At 38.4% G+C, this 24,912-nt stretch overlaps 1 protein-coding gene across 2 annotated transcripts in view; it reads left to right on the forward strand.

Moving 5' to 3' along the window:
• Positions 1-24,912, forward strand: part of ldlrad4b (low density lipoprotein receptor class A domain containing 4b) — a 60,498-nt gene that overhangs the window by 26,408 nt on the left and 9,178 nt on the right. The window contains exons 1-2 of one of the 2 annotated variants that reach the window (XM_051866649.1): positions 11,646-11,965; positions 24,472-24,626. In XM_051866649.1, the coding sequence (XP_051722609.1) occupies positions 11,896-11,965; positions 24,472-24,626 (225 nt within the window). In that variant the 5' untranslated portion in view covers positions 11,646-11,895. Of the gene's footprint in view, positions 1-11,645; positions 11,966-24,471; positions 24,627-24,912 lie in introns of those variants that run through there. The other variant, XM_051866648.1, reaches the window with a different exon arrangement.

A 24,912-nucleotide genomic window follows, 5' to 3' on the forward strand; every position in this document is an offset into this window, starting at 1 on the left:
GTCTGAGGAAATGTTTAGAGTCTAATCGAGTTTGCCATCTCTCTGTCTACAGCAGGGCCAGACAGATTGATCATGAATATAGTCTAGACACACTGCACAAAATATTTCTCTCTCTCTCTCACTCTCTCTCTCTCTCTCCGCACATTGAAAGGTTGTGGTCAGGACCATCAGACAGCCTCTGCAGAGAAGGAGGGAGTGAGAGAGGGTGTTTATCGAAGAGTATGATGAAAAGCTTTGCAGGGTTTAAGGGTGTGCGGCAATGATCTTCTTTGTCAGTGGTTTGCATTTATTGGCATCAGGTGTGTGGGAGTCAGGCTGCACAATTATCAGGGGTAAAACATGTTGTCCAGGAATGTATCTTTTTTTTCTGTCTTAGGAAGGTCCACTAAGGTTAGTCATTTTGTGACAAAAAGTTTCATGACCACTTTTCACAGTCTTTTCTAATTTTTAAACAGTCTGTTTTTGCTGCTATGCCTTTAAATGGATAGTTCACCCAAAAATGAAAATTATCCCATAATTGACTCACCCACAAGCCAAGCCATCCTAGGTGTATATGACTTTTCTTTCAGTCAAACACAATCAGAGGTAAATTAAAAAATATCCTGGCTCTTCCAAGCTTTATAATGGGAGTGAATGGTGCCATTTTTTTTTGAAGCCCAAAAAAGCACATCTATCCGTCATAAAAGTAATCCATACGGCTCCAGGGGGTTAATAAAGGCCTTCTGAAGTGAAGCAATGTGTTTTTGTTCGAAAAATATCCATAATTAAACTGTAAACACTGGTAACGGCCATCCGGCGTATGACGTAGGCGTAGTGTAAGCTTAGGTGAGAGTAGACGCCTCTCGCGGTTCAAATAGGGCTGAGCAACAAACTCAAGCTCCTCCTACATTTCTTTTTAAAAATTCTTGTTTTAGGCTTATAATTAGTGACAGGTGTTTTGTTTTGCTCTATCCTCTGCGCTCATCAATACATCTAGCATTGGGTTAAGAGGTCACTCTTCGACCAGAACTAGACTCGCGTATGGCCGTTACCTGAAGCCAGTTATTATAGGTTTATAAAGTTATAAATATGGATATTTTTCTTACAAAAACACATCGCTTCAGAAGGCCTTTAACCCCCTGGATTGCTTTTATGATGGATGGATGGGTTTTTTTGGGCTTCAAAAAAAAAAAAAAGGTTCCATTCACTCCTATTATAAAGCTTGGAAGAGCCAGGATATTATTTAATATAACTCTGATTGTGTTCGGGTGAAAGAAGAAAGACATATACAACTAGGATTGCTTGAGGGTGAGTAAATTATGGGATAATTTTAATTTTTGAGTGAAATATCCCTTTAAGTAAGTAGCACCCCTTTTTTAAAAACACCCCTTTTTTAGTAGATATTAAAGAGATATGTTGTACAGGCCACAGATCAGGCATTTTATGAGTGATGTTGATTAAACATGATGGCCTTCCACACCTTAACTTCACAAAAGAAACCACACTGAGGATCGTCTTACCTTACATACACTCTAGCTTTTACTGCGACGAGCACAGTTACCACAAAACCGATCACATTTGCCTTTTCCTGGCATCAAATCCCAGCACACAACTTGGCTGGCAGAACTTTACTGTAAAACCAACAACAAACTTTCACAGACATAAAACTACAAACGTTTATTCACTCTGCATAAAAGCTCGGGGTACTCTCTGTCCTCTTTGAAGGCGGCACGGTAGCGGCACCCTTGAAGAGTATGCAAATCAGCCTCTTCAACAGTTTGCGTGTTTGTTAATAGCTCTCCTCTCCAGAGTGTGTGTGCATGCGAGAAGAGTTTCTCAAGAGCTGCAGACAAGCTGGTTGAAGTTGTCAGGCACTGGACATTCTTAGACTCTGTCCCGCTCGCACTGGACCAACACGTCCCACTTTGATGTCTGTCAGGGGACGAGTGTCTATAGAGCTCTCTCGTACTCACTTTCTCCTCACGTTTCTCCTCTGCGGTTTTAAAACAGGTTGATGGGGGTCAGAGGTCGGCAAGGTCACGTTTCGGGCCTTGTCTGATGTGAAGAGCTCAACAATCAGTTTGTTTGAGTTTAGGATTTCCATCACTAATCTCCATCATCTCTCATGCTAATCTGGGCCGACCGCAGCGGGCTGCATTTTCATGCTAAGGGGCTCATTACCAAACCGACGTCATGTCTTCTGTATGCAATCTGTGTCGCTTGGAGGGAGGGCAAGTCCCAGATGAAGCGTTTGAACTTCTTGAAGAGAGAGAGAGAGCGCGAGAGGGAAGTGCCGGATGATGGAATTGTTTGGCTTACAGGAATGTCTGACTGTAAAGGAGACTTGAATGAAGTTCGGAGGGTCTTAATCAGGGTTTTAATGACAGATGATAATGATGGTGTGAATGAGACACTTGTTTGGTATTTGATGTCTTGGAACCAGTTTGAAGAGCGCTCCGCTTTGTTTGCGCTCACTTTGATTTGCGTTATTTGACTTTTCGCAATATTCGGGATAAAGAAAAGCAATTTATCTCTGAAGGTGTTTCTCAGATTTGCACTTTAACGAACCAACAGGCCGAGCACCTGTGCGCTAAATTCGTCGCGCACTCAATAGCGACTGTTGTGATTTTGTTTTTGGTTGTAAATAGTTCTTTTTTTTCCCCCTAAAGCTTTCCGATGAATTGAATACTGTCAGTCCGAAAAGAGAAATCTCCGATTCCTGCATTCTCTCCTTCCTCTTTTCTTTCCTCCGCTCACTCGCTCGCGCTTTTCCCCAGCTCCTTTGATCCACATCCCACACACGTCGCTGCATTAGCCGGGCTGTTTTTCAGGGCGAGGGCCGTGCGGTTCTGTATTCGTTGGCTGTCAACACCATCAGTACTGATGGGTTTCAGACAGTGTCACCTCACGCAGGCTCACAGTGGATTCTGGGATTGTTTATCGTGGCTGAGCTGGAGGTCTATCGGGCACTATTCTTCAGTGTTCACTCATTTACTCAGTGCATTCATTCAGTCATTTTGTGCCGCAAACCTCCCAGTATGATGGAATCCCTCTGTCTCTCTCGGTGGCCTTCGTCCCTTGCTCGTTTCTTCATCTGTTACCTAAGTACGTTTGGCCCTGTGTGTGAGTGTGTTGAGAGAGTAATGATGCAGCTGGGGCCATTAAAGATGGGAAACTGACAGCTCTCCTCCCTCGCTTTCTTTTGCTCCCCTCTAAGAGCGATAGACGGGGATTAAAAAAAACAAGAAGAGAAAAAGAGGCAAAGCAATAAATGGAGACGTCTTAAAAGGCAAGTTGCTCAGGAATCCAATCAGGTTTGGCTCAAAGACCAAAGCAAAAACAATGAGGGACGCAATAAAATGAGGGGGGCAGAAAAAGAAAGGAGCTTTTTACTAGGTGAATTGTTTGTACTTAATGTCTGAATTGGAATTAAAACCTGTATAGATTAGATTACTGTTTACAAACAAATACTTGATGGAAAGACTTCCATATTCAGTTTTATATTATGAGTTTAAAATGACCAAAAAGTTTCATATATTGGGTTGAAGTACCCCATTTCCAAAAGATTAGAAGGGATTTGGGCTTCTGTAGATCCATTATTATCGGTGGATTGGATTTGACACAAATTATGATACTTTGCAGGTCTTGATCATCATAATCAATAGCTTTAATAAGAGCAAATTGACCCACAAACCAATAGATTTGCATGTAGCCAAGGCATCGAACAAACCCTGAATCCTCACAAACAGTGGATTTTAACTCATGTGCAACCTTGGTGGCATAAAACTCGTACTGCAATCGCATGTATGCTTAGTATTTTTACTTCTAACTTTTACATTTACATTACATATTACATTATATTACATATTACATTACATATGCCACATTTCTCAAGTGGAAATTGATTTTGTCAATTTTATCTGTGTACATATCTCTACAATAAACCATAGGCATCTTTTATGAACATTAATCCACAGCACAGCTTTTGTCTGAAGAAGCCTGAAGTGACATAACAATAATTTCATCTTCAAGGTCTCCACAGGATTCAAATCTTAATGGATGAAATGGCCTTCACCCTAGCCAATCAGTGCAAATGTTGATGATGTGCAGATGCTGATGATGTAGACAGAGTTCAGGAGTTCAAATGGATGGCAGCACACTTATTGAAAGTTTAGAGGAAGAGAAATAGCATAGTTTGATAGTATTTAAAGCAATACTGATTTCAGAAAATATTGTGTATATATACGCACTATTCATTACCATTCCTGTGATGGCAAAGGTTACTGACCCCAAACTTCCAGCGGTAGTGTGTGTGTGTGTGTGTGTGTGTGTGTGTGTGTGTGTGTGTGTGTGTACGTACAGGTTTAGCTATACTTGTGAGGGCCAAATGTCCTCACTTATATAGTGAAATTAATATCATGACAATCATTTTACGTGTCCTCACTAGTTAAAAAGGCTTATAAATAGGCCAAAACATGTTTATAATTAAATTTAGTGTTTGCATGTTTCTGTGATGGGTAGGTTTAGAGGTAGGAGTTGGGTTAGGTGATATTAACCTAATCAATATCATCATTAACCTGATATAAAATCAGTGAAAGTCTATGCAATGTCCTCACTAATATAGTGTGTGTGTGTGTGTGTGTGTGTGTGTGTGTGTGTGCACATCTGATACCATTGTATAGCCTACTATATGTGCTTCTCTTCTAAAGTCCAAGGCTTGTACAGTACGAATGTTTTCAATGCCTTTATAGCAGTTTGCTGCTGAACCTAAATAGCTCCAGTCAAAAAATGATATGAAAACTCTCTGGTATGTTGTTTTTTTATCATGTGCCCTCCGCACCCAAAATGTTTTCCCATTTATAAACCATTTTAAATGAGTTGGAATGCAAATGAGAATTCTTTCTCATTCTTTCTGCATTCTCTCTTCCAACCCGTTGTGTTTTTGTTCCCCTGAGGTGTTCATTTCTCACAAATATCTTCTCCTCTCTCTCTCTCTCTCCCCTCAGTGAATAAAGACTTTCATACTGAGACATCCTATTAGCTCATTTCCAGTTTACCCATAATGCCTCATAATGTGTTTTTATGTCATATCAGTCATGGCTGTATGGATGAAATTCAGACCCTAAACTCATTCACTCTCTGATTGCAGGATGTCAGGTTGCATTGTTGCTTGAAGATGCATGAATGGAATAAATGAATTCTTAATGTGTGTGTGTATGAGGGAGAGAGAATGAAACATGAGAAGAATGTTTCCTGCTGAGGTGCTGTTTAGTTTCTGCTCTGTTTTTTTTTTTTTTTTTGCTGGCTCTTTGTTTGTTAAAAACATTACACCAGAAAAGTGAGTTGCAATCTTGTTTTCTGTCTTTTTCCCATTTATGTCTATGTATGTGTATGTATGAATTACAGTTGTACTCCCATATTTTAACTACCTTGTGTACATGTGTTCTTCACAGTTTCATAAGAGCAAAAATATTAACACCAGAGCATTCAACACTAGGGCTGAGTATTGATTTCCTATTTAAAACTGATTCTGATTCACACACTCGGGATTTAATTTGATTTCAATTCAGTTTTATTCGGATCTCGTTCATTTGAGTGTATTTCAGTTAGAATGTCCATTTTTCTTTTTTCTCAGCTGTTGCTGTAAATCATACAAGGGACCGATATACTACTGTTTAAAAGTTTGCTCAGTAAGACATTTTTTTCAAAGAAATTAATACCTTTATTTAGCAAAGATGGACTAAATTGATCAAAAGTGACACTGAAGATTTCTGAAGGATCATGTGACAGTGAAGAGTAATGGATGCTGAAAATTCAGCTTTGCTATCACAGGAATAAATTGCATTTTTAAATATATTCAAAGAGAAATCGGTTGTTTTAAATTGTAACAGTATTTCATAATATTACTGTTTTACTGTATCAAATAAATTTGATCAAATAAATGCAGCCTTGGTGAGCATAAGAGACTTCTTTCAAAAACATAAAAAAAAAAAAAAAACTTTTAAACGGTAATGTACCAGCTCAAAATAGTTTGTAAATTGGACTACACTCTTTGTTATAAAATGGTATTTTAAAGTCCATTGTGGTGAAAATCAAGTTTTTAATGTTGTTTATAAGTTTATATGGTGTTTTTAGTATGCTTTAAGACAAACCATGTGCAAATTCATAAGTCAACACCATTGCTGAGTATTTTCTCTTTAAAACTACAGTCATCTGAAGACAGTTTCAAAAATGCGGTTTGAAATCGCTGTAACCAGTCACGTCAACGTGCTGGCGGGCTTTAGCATATCATTAACTATGACGGCTCAGAAGGAGGGGAGTCTCGAGAAGCCAGGTTATCTCTGTATATTTTTTCTGTTGATATGAAAAATCGGGTAGATTTAGCAATATAGCGGGTGTATGATCTATAATACAATGTTATGATGAACAATATGCCTTTCTTCATTGACGTTTTAAGTTGTTCAAAGCATTTCTAAGGATGTTGATTTTTAGAAGGCAGCTGTCTGACTCTGAGATGTCGAACGGGAACATGGTTTGTGTAACATTAGCAACACATTATTAGCTGTTTGATAACATAGTCAAGCAGAAGGCTAATCATATTAAATACTGTTATGTGTCCGACGTTGCAACACCATTGTGCAACGTTTACCTCAGTAAGTTGACCGCGTGGATCTCTGAGCTCATGCGAGTGAGTGGAGGCGGGGCTAACTAGCATATTCATAGATTTGCATATTCAACAATCTTATTAAACTGTTTGGCAGATTAACCATTGACAGAGTCATACTTTAATTAGAATAGCTTTAATTTTGTAGTTTTTATGAGAGAAGCAGTGAATGTGCATGTTATAGTTTCTGTTTTTCTGGGTCAGAGCTTTTAAGTTTTGGGTCAGCTGAGCTTGAGTCTGATGTGCCACTTTCTCTCTCTGGCGACCTACGTGCAAGAGGTGTGTCTGCTGGGTCTCAGCCTTGTTTAGTTTTTAGGAATCTGTGGGTGGTGATTGGTTGGAGGTTGAACATGTGACTCAGGGGAGTGGAGTGAAAATATGAGGGCCCTGATGTAAACATCACCTCCTTTAAATGGAGAGGTTTTAAACTCTTTTGGGATTGGAAAAGATGTGGAGGCGATAGTTTTGGCTTTGAGTTAGAAACTGTACTCTGCCCTGAAAGATATAAAATGAAGACTTTGGATGATCTTAATCATTGTTTACTTTGAATCTACTCTGTGTATGTTCTTGTGAGGCAAAATGATTTTATAGAGATTATATAGAGGCAATATATTAGACATTAAAAATATCTTCATTTGTGTTTCGAAGATGAACAAAAAGCCTAATGGGTTTGGAATTACATGAGTAATTGATGATCGAATTTTCATCTCTGGATGAACTAACCCTATAATATGTGTCTATGGATCACTTTTTTTATGGTTCTTCCTTTAAACTTTAAAGCTATCAAACTAAATAGAAGTTGCAGAAAGTCACAGGGGTATCAAAAGACATGATGCTGAGTAAATGATGACACAATTTTCATTTTGGTGGGGAGAACTATCCCTTTAAATATTTTAAGCTACACAAGCTACATCAGCAACCTGAATTTCTCTTGTGAAATCATCATCACATTTATAGTGTTCATTTGAACACACACTGCTGTTACTGCTCTTTGTTTCTTTGTGGTGTGTGGTGTGTGGTGCACATCAAACCCCAGGTTAGTTTCTCTTGTTTGTAAACACACAGAGATGTCAACTGGACATATGGAGTGCTGTTATTATTTAATGAGGTTTTTATAGTATTTTGCAAGGACTGGGAGTCAGAACTGACAGCCTGCTGGGTAGTGGCCCACTTCGAGAAACACACGGTTATTTGTCGGCGAGATCTTCCGCTTTGATGACTGTTTGCAGTCGCTGTGTCCGCATTACCGAGGAGATGATGTGTCATAAAGGGGGTCCGAGAGCACGCAGGTGTTGTCCACGAGGCCGTATGGCAGCGTCCAGGGAAGGAAGCACTGCCATGTGGCTCGTTAGCAAAATGCTAATTATGTTGTCAGCATCATTAAGAGTCACAACAGCAGCCATTTTGGGAGTTGCGGCGCCTGCTGTTCTTCCTGTTGTGCCCCTGTGAGTGTGCGCCAGTGCAGGAGGCTGGCATTAAACCTAGACATTACCTCACTCCTGGGCAGACGACCCATTACGATGCTCAGCAGGCTGCAGGAGAGGTGAAAAAAAACTCAATACCTGATGATTATATACACGCGCACACACACTGCAGTGCATCACATCTGCAGGCGGCCCATCTTGGCTTTGCAGATAGCAATCCCCAGTCATAAACCTACTCGCACAAGCAGACAATTTCCCCTTCCTCCCGTCTCACACACCACGTCCTGCGGGGATTTGTGCGAATATCACAGAACGCAGGTTGCAGATGGAAGTGCCTCAGCGATGGCTGCCATTTTTATTCTTGCAGTTATATTACAGGTTATAACTGGAATGTTTTCACATGTCTGCATCTCGCCATTTCTCAGGACTTTCCCTCTGTCGACAGAATGAGTTGCACAATTTTATAACTGCCACATAGACATGGGATGGTTTATAGGAAGAAAAAAAAAAGAAACCTGTCATCAAGTGAAGCTCACCATGTAATTTAGTTCACGCAGTAATCTGTAAAACAGCACTGGTATTTTGAGGATCCAGTCATCAGCTATTTGTTGGACATCTTGTATGATCTTGTAATGTTTCCTTTTGTTATGAAGTAAACTATCAAGTTTTTTGTACAACCTGTTCAGGGTTGACAGAGCAGAATTATGAATTTTGCTAGCTAGTCATCAGTCCTGACTCAGAGAACATTGTTTGTGTCTCTAGCATATACTCTAGCATAGCTATTTCAAGCATATACTAACATGAACAAACAAAACTTTTTCAGGCTGATGTTTGTTTAACTGATTTTAGTTGAGTGATGTTTATTTTTTGGTTGAAAATATAGAGCAGGGGTCTTCTACAGGGGGTCTATGACCCCTAGGGGTCTCTGGTGGTACTGCAGGGAGGCTGATGAATTGTATTTTTTAAATATCAAACAAATTTTTGTGGGGAAAAATAAATATACATTTAAAAAGTAGCATATTAGTTAAAAGGGTGGTTGATTATGATTTCACTTTTTTTTTTACTTTAGTTAGTGTGTAATGTTGCTGTTAGAGCATAAACAACATCTGCAAAGTTACAACGCCCAAAGTTCAATGCAAAGGGAGATATTTACTTTTAAAGAGTTCGCTGTTTAAGGACTACAACAAACGGCTGGTAGGGACTATAACACGCTTCTTCCCGCGTCAGTGACATCACTAACCCTAAAATTTACCTAAACCCCGCCCCCGAGAACACGCAACAAAGGGGGCGAGGCCATGTTGGGCTGCTTTAGAAAAGAGGAAGAGTTGCCGTAGTAGAGTGCTGTTGCCATGCCGTCATTTACGTTCAATGCTGGATTTGCACAAAAGTTTAACATGATGGCACATGAGTTGAATCAACTCCACAGCAACTACATAAATTTATCCTCTAACCATTCAGAAACGTCCAGTTGCATTCTAAAAGTTGTAACTTCTTCCTGAGTCTCTCCATCAGTGTCCGACTCCGGTTTGAACAATGTAAGGCTGAACACCATCATCATTTTGGCTGCGTGTGAGATTCTCCAGCTTTGTTGTTGTTGAGCAAACAAAGCGTGAGCTGTTAAAGCTCCGCCCTCTTTTGGAAAGCGGGCCGGGGGCAGCAGCTTATTTGCATTTAAAGGGACACACACAAATGGAATGTTTAGCTCACACCCAAATAGGGGCAAATTTGACAAGCTATAATAAATGATCTGTGGGGTATTTTGAGCTGAAACTTCACAGACACATTCTGGAGACACCAGAGACTTATATTACATCTTGTAAAAGGGGTATTATAGGTCCCCTTTAATAGTTAAAATATATTTAATAGTTAATATTTAGTTAACTTTTAACTAAAGCTAAATTTAGGACAATTAAGTTTAAATAATTCACTGTCAAGCCCAAATTAAAATTTAAGTAAAATGAAAATTGTGTGTTTGGCTGTATACTAATGGATGTGCAATACATTAAAGGTACACTATGTAACTTTTGGCACTCTAGCATTTAATAAACAAAACTTCATGCGTTTTGTGGAAGAACATTGTAGGGGGAGCTACTTCTCTCTGAGGCACACAGGTACTGGGCTACTCAGCAGAGCCAAGGTTGTCGTCCTGCCCGGTCTAAAATTAGTTTAGAAGATTGATTCATGTTGTCCTCACTCATTATAGCAGTTTTCTAAATTTTGAACAAAAAAAGTTGCGTAGTATACCTTCAAAATAAAACGTTAATATGATCCAGGCTTAAAATGGAACACCCAATTTTATTCTATATGTAACAGGGAGTCCCTGATCCATCTCTCAATCCACCAAGGAGTTCTTTACTTGAAAATGTTGAATACCCCTGCCATATAGAGACATTTTTAAATGGATAAGGGAAGACACTAGGTGGCACTGTTTATCAGACAGCAACAAAACCCATATAGTTTATTTATTTATTTTTTCTACTTGAAATTAATTTAATCTCTCAACTTTTGATCAGTTTTTCAGTAATGCATTTAACTTGAATGTTCTTTATTTGGATTAAGTTTAATGATGTAGAAATGATATTGTCTGGTAGTTTACATGGTGGCAGTTCTCTCTTACCTCAGAACCAGCCCCTGTAGCATTAGCATGCTGAGAGAATCCACCTCATTGCCCCAGAGACTTCCTCCTCAGACAGCCATTCAAATTCAGACTTGACCCCTAAACCCCCCACTCTGTCTGTCCCCCATGTCTGCTTTAACGGGGGGGATGTGTCTGTCTGCGTACGTGTGTCGGGATCGACTCGACTTCCAGACTAGACCTCAGACAGATAAATGTCATTTTATTCCCCTGAGGGCTGAATTGCTAACTAGGGGTGAGATTATAAAAGTTAAAATTTCATTTCGACAAAAAAAAAAAGTGAAATATGGTCATATTGTTTGCGCAAATATTTTATTTTTTATTTTTTAACTGAAATGCTTTTTCTGCCTGGATGTGATATTTTTATTATTATTCTGGTATAATAAAGTGCATTAAATATACCAATTTAGTTGTCCTATTAAATAGTTTAATATTTAAAAATACTTAATACTTTTTCTATGTATTTCAATATACAGAGTGTGTGTGTGTGTGTATATATATATATATATATATATATATATATATAATACAATTTTTTTTTTTTTTACTTTTTGACATTTCTCTGAATTACAGACTATTTGGCATGTCTTCCTCCCTTTTAGCCCAGTGTGGATTCGGGTGTATTGCCTTGCCCCACAATAAAAGCCCATATAGCTGCCAGGTTATTTATAGACAGACTGCAGGGCCTGTAGTTTAACGGAGGGGGGCTGTAGTTCTGGACACATGTGCTCTGTGTCGCCAGACAGCGGGGTCACCCCAAGGTCAGCCCCCTACAATGCTTGCCTTGACTGCTTGTGTCTGGCATTAATGGGGAGGTGTAACACTAGACACCCGAGCACTGCACTCGACCACAACCCACCCACCCCCCCACCCCCTCAGCCGGTCACCGACAGACCAGCCGTGTGTGCGAGTAGAGTGTGGGGGTGTGCAGGAGGGGGTGGAGAGGAGCTCCGTTGGCTTGATCTCACAAACACTCTGATTTTTGTGTTCAACCGGAGGGGTCAGAGAAAGAGATAGAGAGCGGACGAGTTCAGTTTAGTAAGTCAGAGCGAAGTGAAGCGGTTACCCGAGAGCATGTAGTGAAAAAAACAGCATGTCAAGGCTGTTGCCGAGGGCTTTCAGTCTCAGCGCGAGCTGTTGGACGTGCACATACCGGCTGGCTCGTGCACCGGTTGAAGTCTCCCGCGTACTCCATGCGAAACCTCACCGCACCGGATGGCTCGAACGTCACATGCGGATCCCAGCTCCAGGGAATGGAGATTTGTGAGTGTTTTACTTTTTTCCTTCATTGCTAATTATGCTAGACTTCTTTGCGTTTTGTCGTCTGTACATGTGACTCAAGCTAGAGCGTGCAGTTTAACTTTGAGTTTGTTTTATGTAATTTCGCCTGCAGTCTTGTCTGGCTGTCAGCTCTTATCAGCTGCTTCACGCGCGTTTCGTTTCGGTAAATGTCTGATCTTGGCTCTGCGCCGTCTCTGCAATCTGTCTCTGAATGCGTCTGGTACGTAAACCCAGCAGACAGTGTTTTAACTCGAGTCTGGGGCAAATGTCTCCTGCCTTCCGGACTTTATAAAAAAAAAAAGAGCCCATGAGTAGGCTGTCTAAGGGTTGCGACAACTTGCGAGCAAACATTTTTGGATAGATGGAGACGTTTGTTTATACTGACAGCTTATTTATGACATATATTTCTTGGTAATTGAATAGTTAAGTTCAGTTTTTCTGGTGTTGCCAATCTCATTTCATATGAGCTATGACAGTAGCTTGTCAGAATACAATGGTATTAAGAATACAAATTGTCATCTTGAAATCATTGTAAGAGAATTGAATATTGAACCTTATTTAGTGGTTACACTTTGTTACTATGTTAAGCTTTGTTAAAATTCTCAAAATTTGATAATATTAACCACAGATTTTGTCCAGTTGTTCAAGTTGTTGTTACTTGTGTAAAATCATATTAAATTATTAGACACTACTGTTCAAAAGTTTGGGGTCAGTAAAAGTTTATATTCAGTAATGATGATTTAAATTGTTCAGAAGTAAAGGCATTTATAATGTTACAAAATATATACTATAAATGCAGTTCTTTTCTGTTCATCAAAGAATTCTGAAAAAAATATATCACGGTTTCCACAAAAATGTTAAGCAGCACAACTGTTTTTAACATTGATGATAATAAGAAATGTTTCTTGAGCACTAATTCAGCGTATTACAATGATTTCTGAAGGGTCATGTGACACTGGAGACTGGAATAATGGCTGCTGAAAATTCATCTTTGCCATCACAGGAATGTATTACATTTTAGAATATATTCGTATAAAAAAACAGTAATTTTAAATTATAATATTTCACAATATTACTGTTTTTACTGTATTTTTTTAATCAAATAAACACAGCACAGCCTTGGCAGGAGACTTTCACAAACATAAAAAGAAAAAAATCTTACTAACCCCGAACTTTTGAACCTTAGTCATGTTTATTATAGTACATATAATACTTGTTTACCAGTGAAAACCCCTTCAACTGGAAGGTCTTGGCTACAAAAGCATGTTTGGATGTAGAATTTGATATTAAATTAAGATTTGGTTGATGCACTGTGTAATATAATTAGTATTTCTCTCCATCTGTCTGTCTGAAGCATTGCTGTCTGTCTAGATCTGATCTCTGTTTTGTGTTCTGGTGTTTGCTTTGTGCAGTTTGCTGCTCTGGCTGGCCTGCCAGTGATGGTTCTGTGAAACACAGACTCTTTCTCTGTTCTTGGAGTGAAAAGTTCATATTCTGTCTGGATCATAAATTATGAATTTAGTCCTGGGGAATTCCCACACAGTAGGTAGAAAAAAGGCCTTTCAGTAGTTTTTCCTGCCTCTCACAGAGACTCTTCACATATGGTACAGAATATGTTTCTGCTAAACATGAACATACGGTTTTGAATTATCCTTTGAATATTGCAGCATTTTGAATACTTCACAGACATCTAAATGCACCTAAAACCTCCCAAATGGTGCAGCTCTGAAGGACAAGTAAGATATTGAACAAAATGGCCCTCAGAAATTGAGCCAAACACATTGTCTGTTGGAAAAGCAGCCTCTCTTGCAGTCATGGCTTCACAGTGAGCTCAGCACACTGAAAGCTGGGCCGGGTTAAGCAGCCCCGAGGTGCCACTATGAATTATTGATAAAGGCCAGTGTCGTCATGCCAGTCTGAGTGCTTTTGGCATTACCCAGGATGATCCTGATGCCCACGCACAATGCCCTGGTTCAACGAGATGTGCCTCTGCTTCAGTTCAGCTCAAATTTTAGCCGATAATCGGTTTGATCAGATCTTTAATGTTGTGTCTACCTACATCAATAATTAGCCCGTATTAGTGTTGGTTTTTTGGATTAGTATTATGTATCATTTAATAAGTAATTATTTATTTAATTGTGGACGATTGTTTTAGATTGTCCATTACTTTAGTTAGCATCTAGCATTTACTTAAAGGGATAGTGCTAGATTGCAGTGAAGATTTAAAGGATTAGTTCACTTCAGAATTAAAATTTCCTGATAATTTACTCACCCCCATGTCATCCAAGATGTTTATGTCTTTCTTTCTTCAGTCGAAAAGAAATTAAGGATTTTGAGGAAAACATTCCAGGATTTTTCTCCATATAGTGGACTTCACCGGGGTACAACGGGTTGAAGGTCCAAATTGCAGTTTTATTGCAGCTTCAAAGGGCTCTACATGATCCCAGACGAGGAAGTTGTTTAGTGAAATGTTCGGTCATTTTCTAAAAAAAATAAAAATGTATATACTTTTTAACCACAAATGCTCGTCTTGCAGTGCTCTGCGATGCGCCACGCATGATGTAATCACTTTGGAAAGGTCACACGTGACGTAGGTGAAAGTACCGATCCAGTGTCAAACGTGCAAAGACCAAGTCAAACACCCTTTACAAAAAAAAGGTAAAAACAACAATGTCGGACGATTTTGAAGTTGGAGGAGAAAATTACAATTTTTTCATCCTACCACGGTACTTTTGCCTACGTCACACGCGACCTTTCCAACATGATTACGTAATGCGTGGCGCATCACAGAGCTTTTAATTTATTTTTTTTTTTAGAAAATGACCGATCATTATTTCTTATTATTCCTTAGACCCTTATTCCTCGTCTGGGATCGTGTAGAGTGTTTTGAAGCTGCACTGAAACTGCAATTTAGACCTTCAACCCGTTGTACCCCAGTGAAGTCCACTATATGAAGAAAAAAAATTCCTGGAATGTTTTCCTCAAAAACCTTAATTTCTTTTCGACTGAAGAAAGAAATACATAAACATCTTAGATGACATGGTGGTGAGTATATTATCAGGAAATTTTAATTTTGAAATGAACTAATCCTTTAAGTCTTTAAGTGCACTATTTCTTGAATAGCGCTTTGCTAAAACAGAGGTCTCACATCAACAATTTAACTTTTCTCATCAACTATTCATCTCAAAGTTAATGGTTTTCCATATTTCATGCTGAACGTTAAAATTTTGTGACGGTTAAATTACATTTATTCCTGAGATAGCAAAGCTTTTCAGCATCATTACTCCAGTCTTCAGTGTCACATGACCCTTCAGAAATCATTCTAATATGCTGATTTAGTGCTCAAGAAGCATTTCTTACTATCAATGTTGAAAACAGGTGTGCAGCTTAATATTTTTGTGGAAACCACAATATATTTTTTAAGGATTCTTCAATGAATAGAACATTCATTACAATGAACGTCATTACAGTAGTACTTACAGTAGAATAGATTCTTTTGTCCACACACGTCTTTGTAACAGATCTTGCTCCAAGCAAGACCCAAACCTGTAACCTACTGAATGTCAACTGCATGTTCTGCTTGAAGCTTTTGAAAGCAGCGGTGCAGCTGGTGCAGGATCCAGCCTCAGGGAGTGACTCATTAGCCACGACAGCCCGAGCAAACCACAAAACGATCTGTTCTTCGTTAGAAATCCATACTTTGTTCTTCTTAGCGTTAAACAGGACCACCCATGAAGGACGAAGTTTTAATAAGGCGAAGGGTGGGGCTAACAACAACAACACGGCTTTGAGGAATAAAGAGCCGACTTTCTTCCTTCCTTCATCATTCTCTCCATCTCTCCCTTTCTCTTTCTCCTCTAACTGAACCCGCTCTTTGGAAATGTCACCGGTGAACTTTGTCCCACCCGAACTCTAATGTTCTCAGATGCAGTATAGTGTGATTCTCACCGCTGAAGCTCTTCCTGCAAGTTCATCTGGCGGTCATGAAGGAATGTTTTAGAAAGCAAAGCACTTTTTTTCCCCTTCCAACAGATCTTTCAGAAACTCCCTTTATAGCTAAGTATGCCCCAAGGCAGACTGTTCCGCTTCTTGCACCTTTTTAAACGAAATAAAGACAAAAAACGTGTCTGGCAAGGTTTTTATAATCCCGGTCATGGTTGTTAAAGTTTGTGGGCTTGGTGAGCTGATGTTTAGACCACAACGTGCATGTTTAGGTCGCCACACCTTTAGCTGTCATCTCTTTTGGTCACATCCACCCTTAACTGTGGAGTCCAAAATAAGTCCTGGTTATATTGGCTCAGGCAAACTGTGATTATAATTGCTGAATCTGTAATTATACATTGTCACAAGAACAGACTCAAAATGTTTCCAAAGCCGAAATATGTGCTTTTTCACCTCCCCCTTCAACGTCTGCGTTCTTTTAAATAATCTCGTTATTGACGGTGAAAGCTCCCGTGTGGCATCGCTGCGGAGACCAGGCTGCGTTGGCGAACATGGCTGTGGCGCCTGGTTCAGATTGTCTGTGCTGTTTGTTTGATGGCTCCTCTGCATGGCTGGGCTGGATGCCCACTCTCCTGGTGCCCAGCAGGGTGCCAGTCTGCCAGCTTGTTTTGTGTTGTTCGCTCGCTGTCCCTGCATGCCTCTGGCCTTTCATTTCAGCACACAGACAACCTGTGTGATCGCTCCTTTACAAAACGCCCTCAGACAGGTTTGTCAGACCTTTTTGGAAATTTTCCACTAGAGCACCAAAAGGCGTATACATCCATAAAACAAAACATGGCGTATATGAAATGCCACATTATATCAGAGCCCAGACGAAGAGTCCTCTATATGAAAGATGCATGGATCTCTGTCAAGTAGTAAACAGTCGTAACGCTCATTGCCGTCTCGCCGCTGATGCTCTCAATTGCCTGTCAAAACACTTGAATGTTATGTAGGAGTGTCCTGACCGCGATAGACACGCTGACAAACAAAATCACTCTGCTTGTCAATTTAATCTTTCTCTTCAAACGTCCTCTGCATTGGAGATGTAGCCTTAGGTTTCGATTTGTCTTGTGTAATGATGTATTTCCTGTTGTAAAATAAGCTGTCTAGCCCGCAGGTAGTCAGTTCTGGCTCTGTTACCAATACGTCTCAGTGATTGAATAACCTTCCAACTGGCTGATTTGTTATATGCAATACTATTAAGAAATCCTACCGACCCTAAACTTTTGAAGGTTTTTGAAAGAAGTCTCTCATGCTCACCAAGCCTGCATTTATTTGATCAAAAATACAGTAAATATTGTGAAATATACAGTAAATATTGATGCTTTAATTAGCCTGCTGTGCTGTATGCATGTAGCACAGTAAAACCTTGGACAAGTTGCAGCTATAAACCTTTTTTTTTTGTTATTGTGTAGTTGAGTTTAGTTTGTTGTTGGGTGGTGACACACTGATATGGTTGTGTCCTGTACTGTATGTACACAGCGGGCAGGGTTTGACCTCAGGTAAGCACACCTGTTCCTGTTATTCGGCACTAGCTTGGCATGATGCAGCGTCTGAAGCGCAGTGCCCATCTCCCAGACCGTCTGGAGGATCTGTGTACTTGTGTGTGTGTGTGTGTGTGTGTGTGTGGCACTTGGTATTATGTGTGACAGTGTTAATTATTTAGAATTAGTGTGTGTTTGTAGCATAAAGCATCTAGACAGATCTGGCTACATTCACATACACACAAACACACACACACCTCTGAATGTTAGATTAGTAGGGGGTTCAGGTGAACATGAGTATTGTCTCTCTCTCTCTCTCTCTCTCTCTCTCTCTCTCTCTCTCTCTCTCTCTCTCTCACTCACACACACTCTCACACACACACACACACACACACACACTCACACATATACACACACCTCCTGCAAATCTTTAGAGTGTTACAAGACAATTGTGTAGTTCACTCCTATGAACGATAAATGCATCTCTCAACTATTTGAGAATTGTGTTTTCTCTTTAATGCACCACTGCTGTTAAATTTACTAGTAAACCTAGTTGTTGGAAGACTTGTTAACCACCTGACCCATCCCTTGTTATCATTACAAAGTGAGTTGAGTGAGAAATCAGTTTTGCCTACAAGTAAAAGTAGACATAAGCCAATAATTGAGATTAAGTGAAATTTTTGACCAATATTTACACTTTTCTACTTATTCAGTTTGTGTTCTTTAATTTCATGTCTGCTGATCAAATTTGGTGGTCTCTAAAGAATAGCACTCGACAACTCATTTAAACACTGTGTGTTCAAAAGGAAAGAGTGTTCGCAGCTAAAGTGAAACATTGTTTGCATCAATGCTTTTTACATTTATTAATTCTCAAGTGAGCAACATGTAACTTGACAAGTGTTTGATAGTTAGACAGCCTGAAACAAAGAAGAAAAAAGTTATTATTGAAATTATTATTATTGATAATATTGTTATCATTATTATTATTATTATGCAGTACTAACAAAAATACTGAATTATTGCTAAACAAATTGCTAGCAAATTATCATGATACTATAAAAAATCATTAGAATGCAAAAATAAAACCGTAATATTAATTAGAAATATTTTAATAATAATAATAATAATAAAAGTATTATTAATAAAATATTCATATTGTATATTATGTTTTTATTGGTGCAGTCTTTTTTGTTAGCGTTGTTTCAAAAAGCAGAAAGAAAACAATAATCCATTATTTTTTTTATTAGGGCTGGGACAATAAATCGTTGAATTGTGAATCAAGAAATTATTCTGGATCGATTTTGAGATTTTCCAAATGCATCACGATTCTCTCTCGAATCGATTCTGAGCTTGGTTTTTAACAGCAGATGGCACTGCGTGCTTTACAAACACCTGTACTCTGCTTGCTTCCAATTCCTTACACACACTACTTAAACCTTATAAAAAAAAAATCATTAATAAAATTCAAAAAGGTTGAAGCGAATTACAAGGGTGTTTGTAGTGGGCTGTTTACGTTAATCTCGTGTCATAAAAGCATTCTGAGGTGTAAGTACATAGCCGAACGCACGAGCACTCTCTTCTTCTTGAGCATTTTAGCGTGCGGTTAAAAACTAGCCTAGAGCGCCATCTGCTGTTAAAAACTAAGCTCCGAATCGATTCAAGAGAGAATCGCGATGCATTCGGAAAATCTCAGAACCGATCCACAAATCGAGATGAATCGATTTATTGTCCCTTTTTTTTTTTTATATATAAACCCAAGTTGCAGCAGGACTCAGTGGATGTATATTAGAAGTCAGTGGATGTATATCAGAAGTGATGACATTTATTTGTATTTTGTTCTGCGATTTCACTGAATCAATATCCAGCCATTGAAAAATGATAGACTGGAGCTCAACTATTCACAGCCACTGATTATAACACTTCAAATATGAAAACATCTGCTTGACAATTGGAGATGTCTCCGTATTAGACACATCCTTGTCATAGCTATTTTATAAAGTAGTCAGGACAGGAAGTAATGACACCTACGGATGTGACCTCCATCTACTCCACTGAATATGTCACCTTCAAGAAACACTTTGCTTCTCTCCATCTACAAATCTCTATTCTCTTCGTCTGCCTCTCACACACACCTTCTTTCTCTGTCTCTCTCGCCCCCCCTCTTCTCCTCATCACCCACACACACTCTCTCTCCCTCTCACTCTCGTCTGGTCTAGCGCTTTCTGTCTGCTCTGCCTGGTGACAGAACGGCCTGATGGATTTTGATCCTCTCTCTGTGGTCTGCAGAGAGAAACTCAGTCTGTGTATGGCTAATCTGCAGTCTGTGATACCCAGACCCACTCTCATTTGTTCACGCTCTCGTTCTGTCTCTCTGTGATTGGCATAAGAGGTCAGTGTTAAATAGGACAGAGAATGTGTCAGTGGGAGAATTGGACAGGACATAGTAACAATCAAAGAACAGCTCCGAATTCGGTTTTAAATGTTTTGATTTACAGTTATTAGCACAAGACCGTTTAAATGTATTGATTCAGACTGGATTTGGATCTTTGTAGAGTTTTTGTTTTACTTAGACTGGAGTGTCTTGTCTGGATTTGGGTGTTACTGAATTTACATGGTTGCAGGTTTTTCTAGCTGGTCTAAGCTGGTCATTAGCTGATGTAAGCGGGTCTTTATTTGGTTAACAATCTACCATGTTCCAAAAACCAGCTTAATCACCAATAGCTGGCATGTTGCTGGTCCAAAAATGTCTACTGACAGCTTAGACCAGCTAGAAATCAACTATCGTGTTCCAAAAGCTCTCAGCTTAAGCTATATTATTTAGCTGGGCAAATAATCACAGAGCATTTCTAAGAGTGGAATCTGGAGTGTATGTTGTCAGTTTTTTAACTAATTAATTAATACATTGTATTAAATTTTTTTAAGCAAATCTGGGTGCACTGTAAACCTGAATAAGTTGGCAAAACTCAATTGGTTACATCAAAATTTTTAAGTTAAGATATTCAAAGTTTAAGTAAGCAGAACTTTTTTTTATTTTGTACTCATACATTTGAATTGTTCTTATATCAAAATATTTGAGTAAACTAATTCAAACATTTAACTTAAAATTATCATGTAATCTCAACATAAACATTTTTATTAGTGGAAACTTAGCTAGCTATAACAAGCTAATTCAGAAATGTTAATTTGCTAACATGTTAGCAATAGCATGGTATAGCACTTGCTGAATGAGTACAGCAATATAAAACATTTAACATACCTGCTCTCAAACCAAGCCACATGCACCACTTGTCACCATGATAGTAACTCTCCAAAAACCCACATTAACAGAAACTCTTCTACATTAGCATAACAAAACATTAATCACTACTAAATCTCCAATTTAACATTAATCTTACACAAAAAACATTATATGACACTTAATTTTAGCATTTACTCCCTTTCGAGTGTCATGGGCAAAGCATGCTGGAAGATAGAAATCCCAGCCCAGTTTCAGTTGAACTTAAGTTTGTCTAAATTAAAAGAAATTACTTCACAATACTCAAAACAATGCAACAGTTCAATTTACTTAAAATATGTCAGTTCTGTGAACTCAAAAGAAAAAGAAAGTGCTAAATACTAATAAAAGTTCATTTGACTGAACTAATTTGTTTAATTTAAGTTTTTCCTACTCAAACCAATTAATTATTTTGATTGTTAGGGTTTACAGTGTGGTACTTGCCCATGTTAAACTCCCCACCACAATGCTAAGGATGGTTATCAGGGTGTTGCTATGCAGTTTCTAAGGTGTTCTCAATGTTTTTTTTTACATTGTTTGCTAAGGTGTTCTAGGTGGTTTCAAGGGCATTGCTAAGTTGTTGCTTTTATTTATTTATTTGTTTATTTATATTACAATTTTATTCAGAAGATCTGGGTGGTGCTCGCCCATGATAATTCACCACTGCAATGCTAGGGTGGTTGTCAGGGTGTTGCTATAAGATTATAAAGGGTTTAAAATGGTTCGTACATTGCTATGTGTTGCTAAGGTGTTCTAGTTGGTTGCTAGGGTGTGCTAGGTGGTTGCTAGGGTGTTCTGGGGGGTTGTTTGTTAGAGTTAACTGAGACAAAGTCTGTGAAATTGATCTGAGCATGTTAAGCACAGTGGGGTCCGAAAGCACAGTGCTTCTGCTTTGCATTTTCAAATGTAATAGTTTTTTGTTAGAATTATTTTTTCATTATAAATGTTTTCATCTGGATAATAAAAAATGTAATTGAAATTTTTGTACGATTTATGTGATTTGAGTCAGTACTTCTGTGAAAGCAAAACAATCTGACCTTTTGTACAAACAAGTTTGCATGGTCAGTCACAAATATGCTCATTAAATTAGTGACCTAGAATTACTGCAGATTTTTTTATTATTATTATTAATTTTACGTCATGACATTTTAAATACATCCTAAAACCGTTTATTTCCAGGTTAAATTAGATTTTGAAGAATTTCAATGCCAAATCCCCACTGTACATTTAAAAAGACTTGCCTTTATTGCCTGTGTTTTTGATCTAAAGTCAAGGGAACAGCTCAGCGTTCATGGACTAGTTTGAAGCCTGCTGTGATTTTGTGTTGTATTGATTCAGTTCCCGTCTGATAGGTTTGTGTTTGTAGTCTTATTTGTTCTTACCAGTATTCTGATCTGTGTCTCATTCTCTCTGTCTTATCTGCCCTCCTGTCTGATTGTCACTTCCTTTGTCTGTCTTGCCTGGCTGGTTTCTATGTCCTCCTCTCTGCTCTCTCTCTCTCTCCCTCTTTTGCTTCCTCCTCTTATGCCCTAAATTAGGAGAGAAGTGTTTGTTTCTTTTGATGTGTGAGTGCCAGTATCCCGCAGTACTGCACTGCAGGCAACAACTCACTCTTTCATTCTCTCTTCGTGACACTCTCACTTTCAGCCTCTCCATTCGGTTTACTCGACTGTACGAGGTTCCAGAACGGTCCCTCAGCGCAGTTGGTGGAGAGCTCATTTTTGTTGTCTGAAAAGCCTGTGAACTCCAAAAGCGTTTTCATCTGAGAAAGAGTCTTGGTCTTGACTGAGAGAGCAAGTGTGAGTCCAGCAGGGTGTTCTTCATGTTCAAAAAGAACACATTTTCAGAAACATCGATCAAGCTGTTTACCTTCATCACTTTGATTCTTGCAAGCCAGGATATTGGAAAAAAGCTTCTCTGATTATTTAATGACAGAAACTTTTTGGGTGAACTTTTTATTTATTTGCTCACCCTAATGTCATTCTAAATCTGTATACTGTTAGTTTTTTCATGGAACATAAAAAGAGAATTTGAAAGAATCTTTAAAGGGATAGTTCACACAAAAATGAAAATTGTCATTATTTACTCAACCTCATGTCGTTCCATACCTCTCTCTTCTGTGGAACTCCAAAAGAAGATGTTTTGGAAAAATATTAGGTTCTTTTTTTTCATCCATACAATGAAAGTCAAAGGGGTCGAAAGTTGTTGAAGACAATGTCATACAGGTTTGGAATGAGGTGAGAGGCATAAATGATGACAGAATTTTATTTTGTGTGTGTGTGTGTGTGTGTGTGTGTGTGTGTGTGTGTGTGTGAACTATCTATGTAAGAAGCTTTTTTTTCCTATATGACAATTCATAAACCTTCATAAACCACACTGCTCAAGATCTCAAAAGCACTACAAAAGCATGTTTTAAAAGAATTTCATATAACTTGTGCACTATATTCCAAGTCTTCTGAAGCCTAGTGGTAGATTTAAATGAGAAACAGACAGAAAATGTAGCTATTATTTACCCTCTAATTAAATATGGTGCCTGTGATGCAGGATGAGCTGTCAAAATATTAAATTAAGCTGCATAAAGATTCCTCAGAATTCTCTTTTGTGTTCCAAGGGGAAAGTAACAGCACTTGAAGGACATAAGGGTGCATAAATAATGATAAAATGTTCATTTATGAGTGAAATATTACTTAAAGAACTTTAAGTGACTAGTTAAAGGGTTAGTTCACCCAAAAATAAAAATTCTGTCATTTACTCACCCTCATGTCGTTCCAAAGACCTAAGACTTTTGCTCATCTTCGGAAAGAAATAAGATATTTTTAATGAAATCTGAGGGATTTCTGTTCCTCCATTGACAGTCTATGCAACTACCACTTTGACATTTTAAAGTCCATAAAGAGATCATAAAACTAATCTATATGTATTGAGCGGTTTAGTCCAAATTTTCTGAAGAGACACAATCGCTTTATATGAAGAATAGATCAATGTTTATATGTGAATGAAAGTCTAAATTCAGTCTGTTCATGATATAAAGTGATCGTGTCTCTTGAGAAAATTTGGATTAAACCGCTCGATTCATATGGATTAGTTTTATGATTTCTTTATGAACTTTTTTTAAGCGTCAAAGTGGTAGTTGCATAGAATGTCAATGGAGGGACAGAAATCGCTCAGATTTCATTAAAAATATCTTCATATGTGTTTCAAAAATGAACGAAAGCCTTACGGGTTTGGAACCAAACAAGGGTGAGTAATTGATGACAATTTTTTCATTTTTGGGTAAACTAACCCTTTAACAAGTTACCGGCTTTGAAATATATAGTGATATTATTTGAGAAAAAATTGCTTATGCTAAGTGAATGAATATGTAATGCAATTAAAAATGATGAACAAGAAAATAAATGCTTTATCCAATTTCTAGAGCTTATCTTTCAACTAATTTCACAGCAGCTGTACTTGTACTTGCTGTACTAGTGATCTTGCTTTAATCCAGTGAACTATCCTAGTGAACTGTTTATTCTTGTTGTCCATGTCAAACCAAAATGGCTCTCACCTTTTTTTTTTTTGCCAGATGATATCACCAATTTGGGAGACTGTAGTCGTCATGGATGTTGATTTGACTCTGCTGCCATCTTTTGGTCAAAATGAGACTAAACTATTTTTTTTTAAATAGATTTCCTGATCGTAAATCAGATGTTGTTGTTTTTTCATTCTGCACTGTTCTAAGCTCTTTTTGTCTTTTTATGTTGCAGCTGAACTGGAGTTTGTGCAGATCGTGATCATAATCGTCGTGATGACTGTGATGGTCGTAGTGGTTGTGTGCCTGCTCAACCACTACAAACTCACCACGTGGTCGTTCCTGAGCCGGGCAAGTCAGGCACAGAGTCAGGATCTCTCTCTGCAGACGGTAAGACCCTGTCACATTCGGAAACATTTTGTCAACATTCCTCAAATATTTAGATGAGCCATGGACAGGAATCAACTAAAATTGTGCGTAAGAGGCATGGCCTAGAAGTTCATATGGAACACATAAGCCACCACTAATTTCCTGTCTCTTCTCTGAATCTAAATAGGGCTTTCTAAATCTAACAAGAGCATGATGAGCAATTAATTACAAGAAACAGACAAATCACATGGGAACAATGGCGTGGGAACAATATGAAATGTAAATAAGCAAATGGCAGTGTAGCATG

Source organism: Ctenopharyngodon idella, chromosome 16 (genome assembly GCF_019924925.1).
Source record: "Ctenopharyngodon idella isolate HZGC_01 chromosome 16, HZGC01, whole genome shotgun sequence".
NCBI lineage: Eukaryota > Metazoa > Chordata > Actinopteri > Cypriniformes > Xenocyprididae > Ctenopharyngodon > Ctenopharyngodon idella.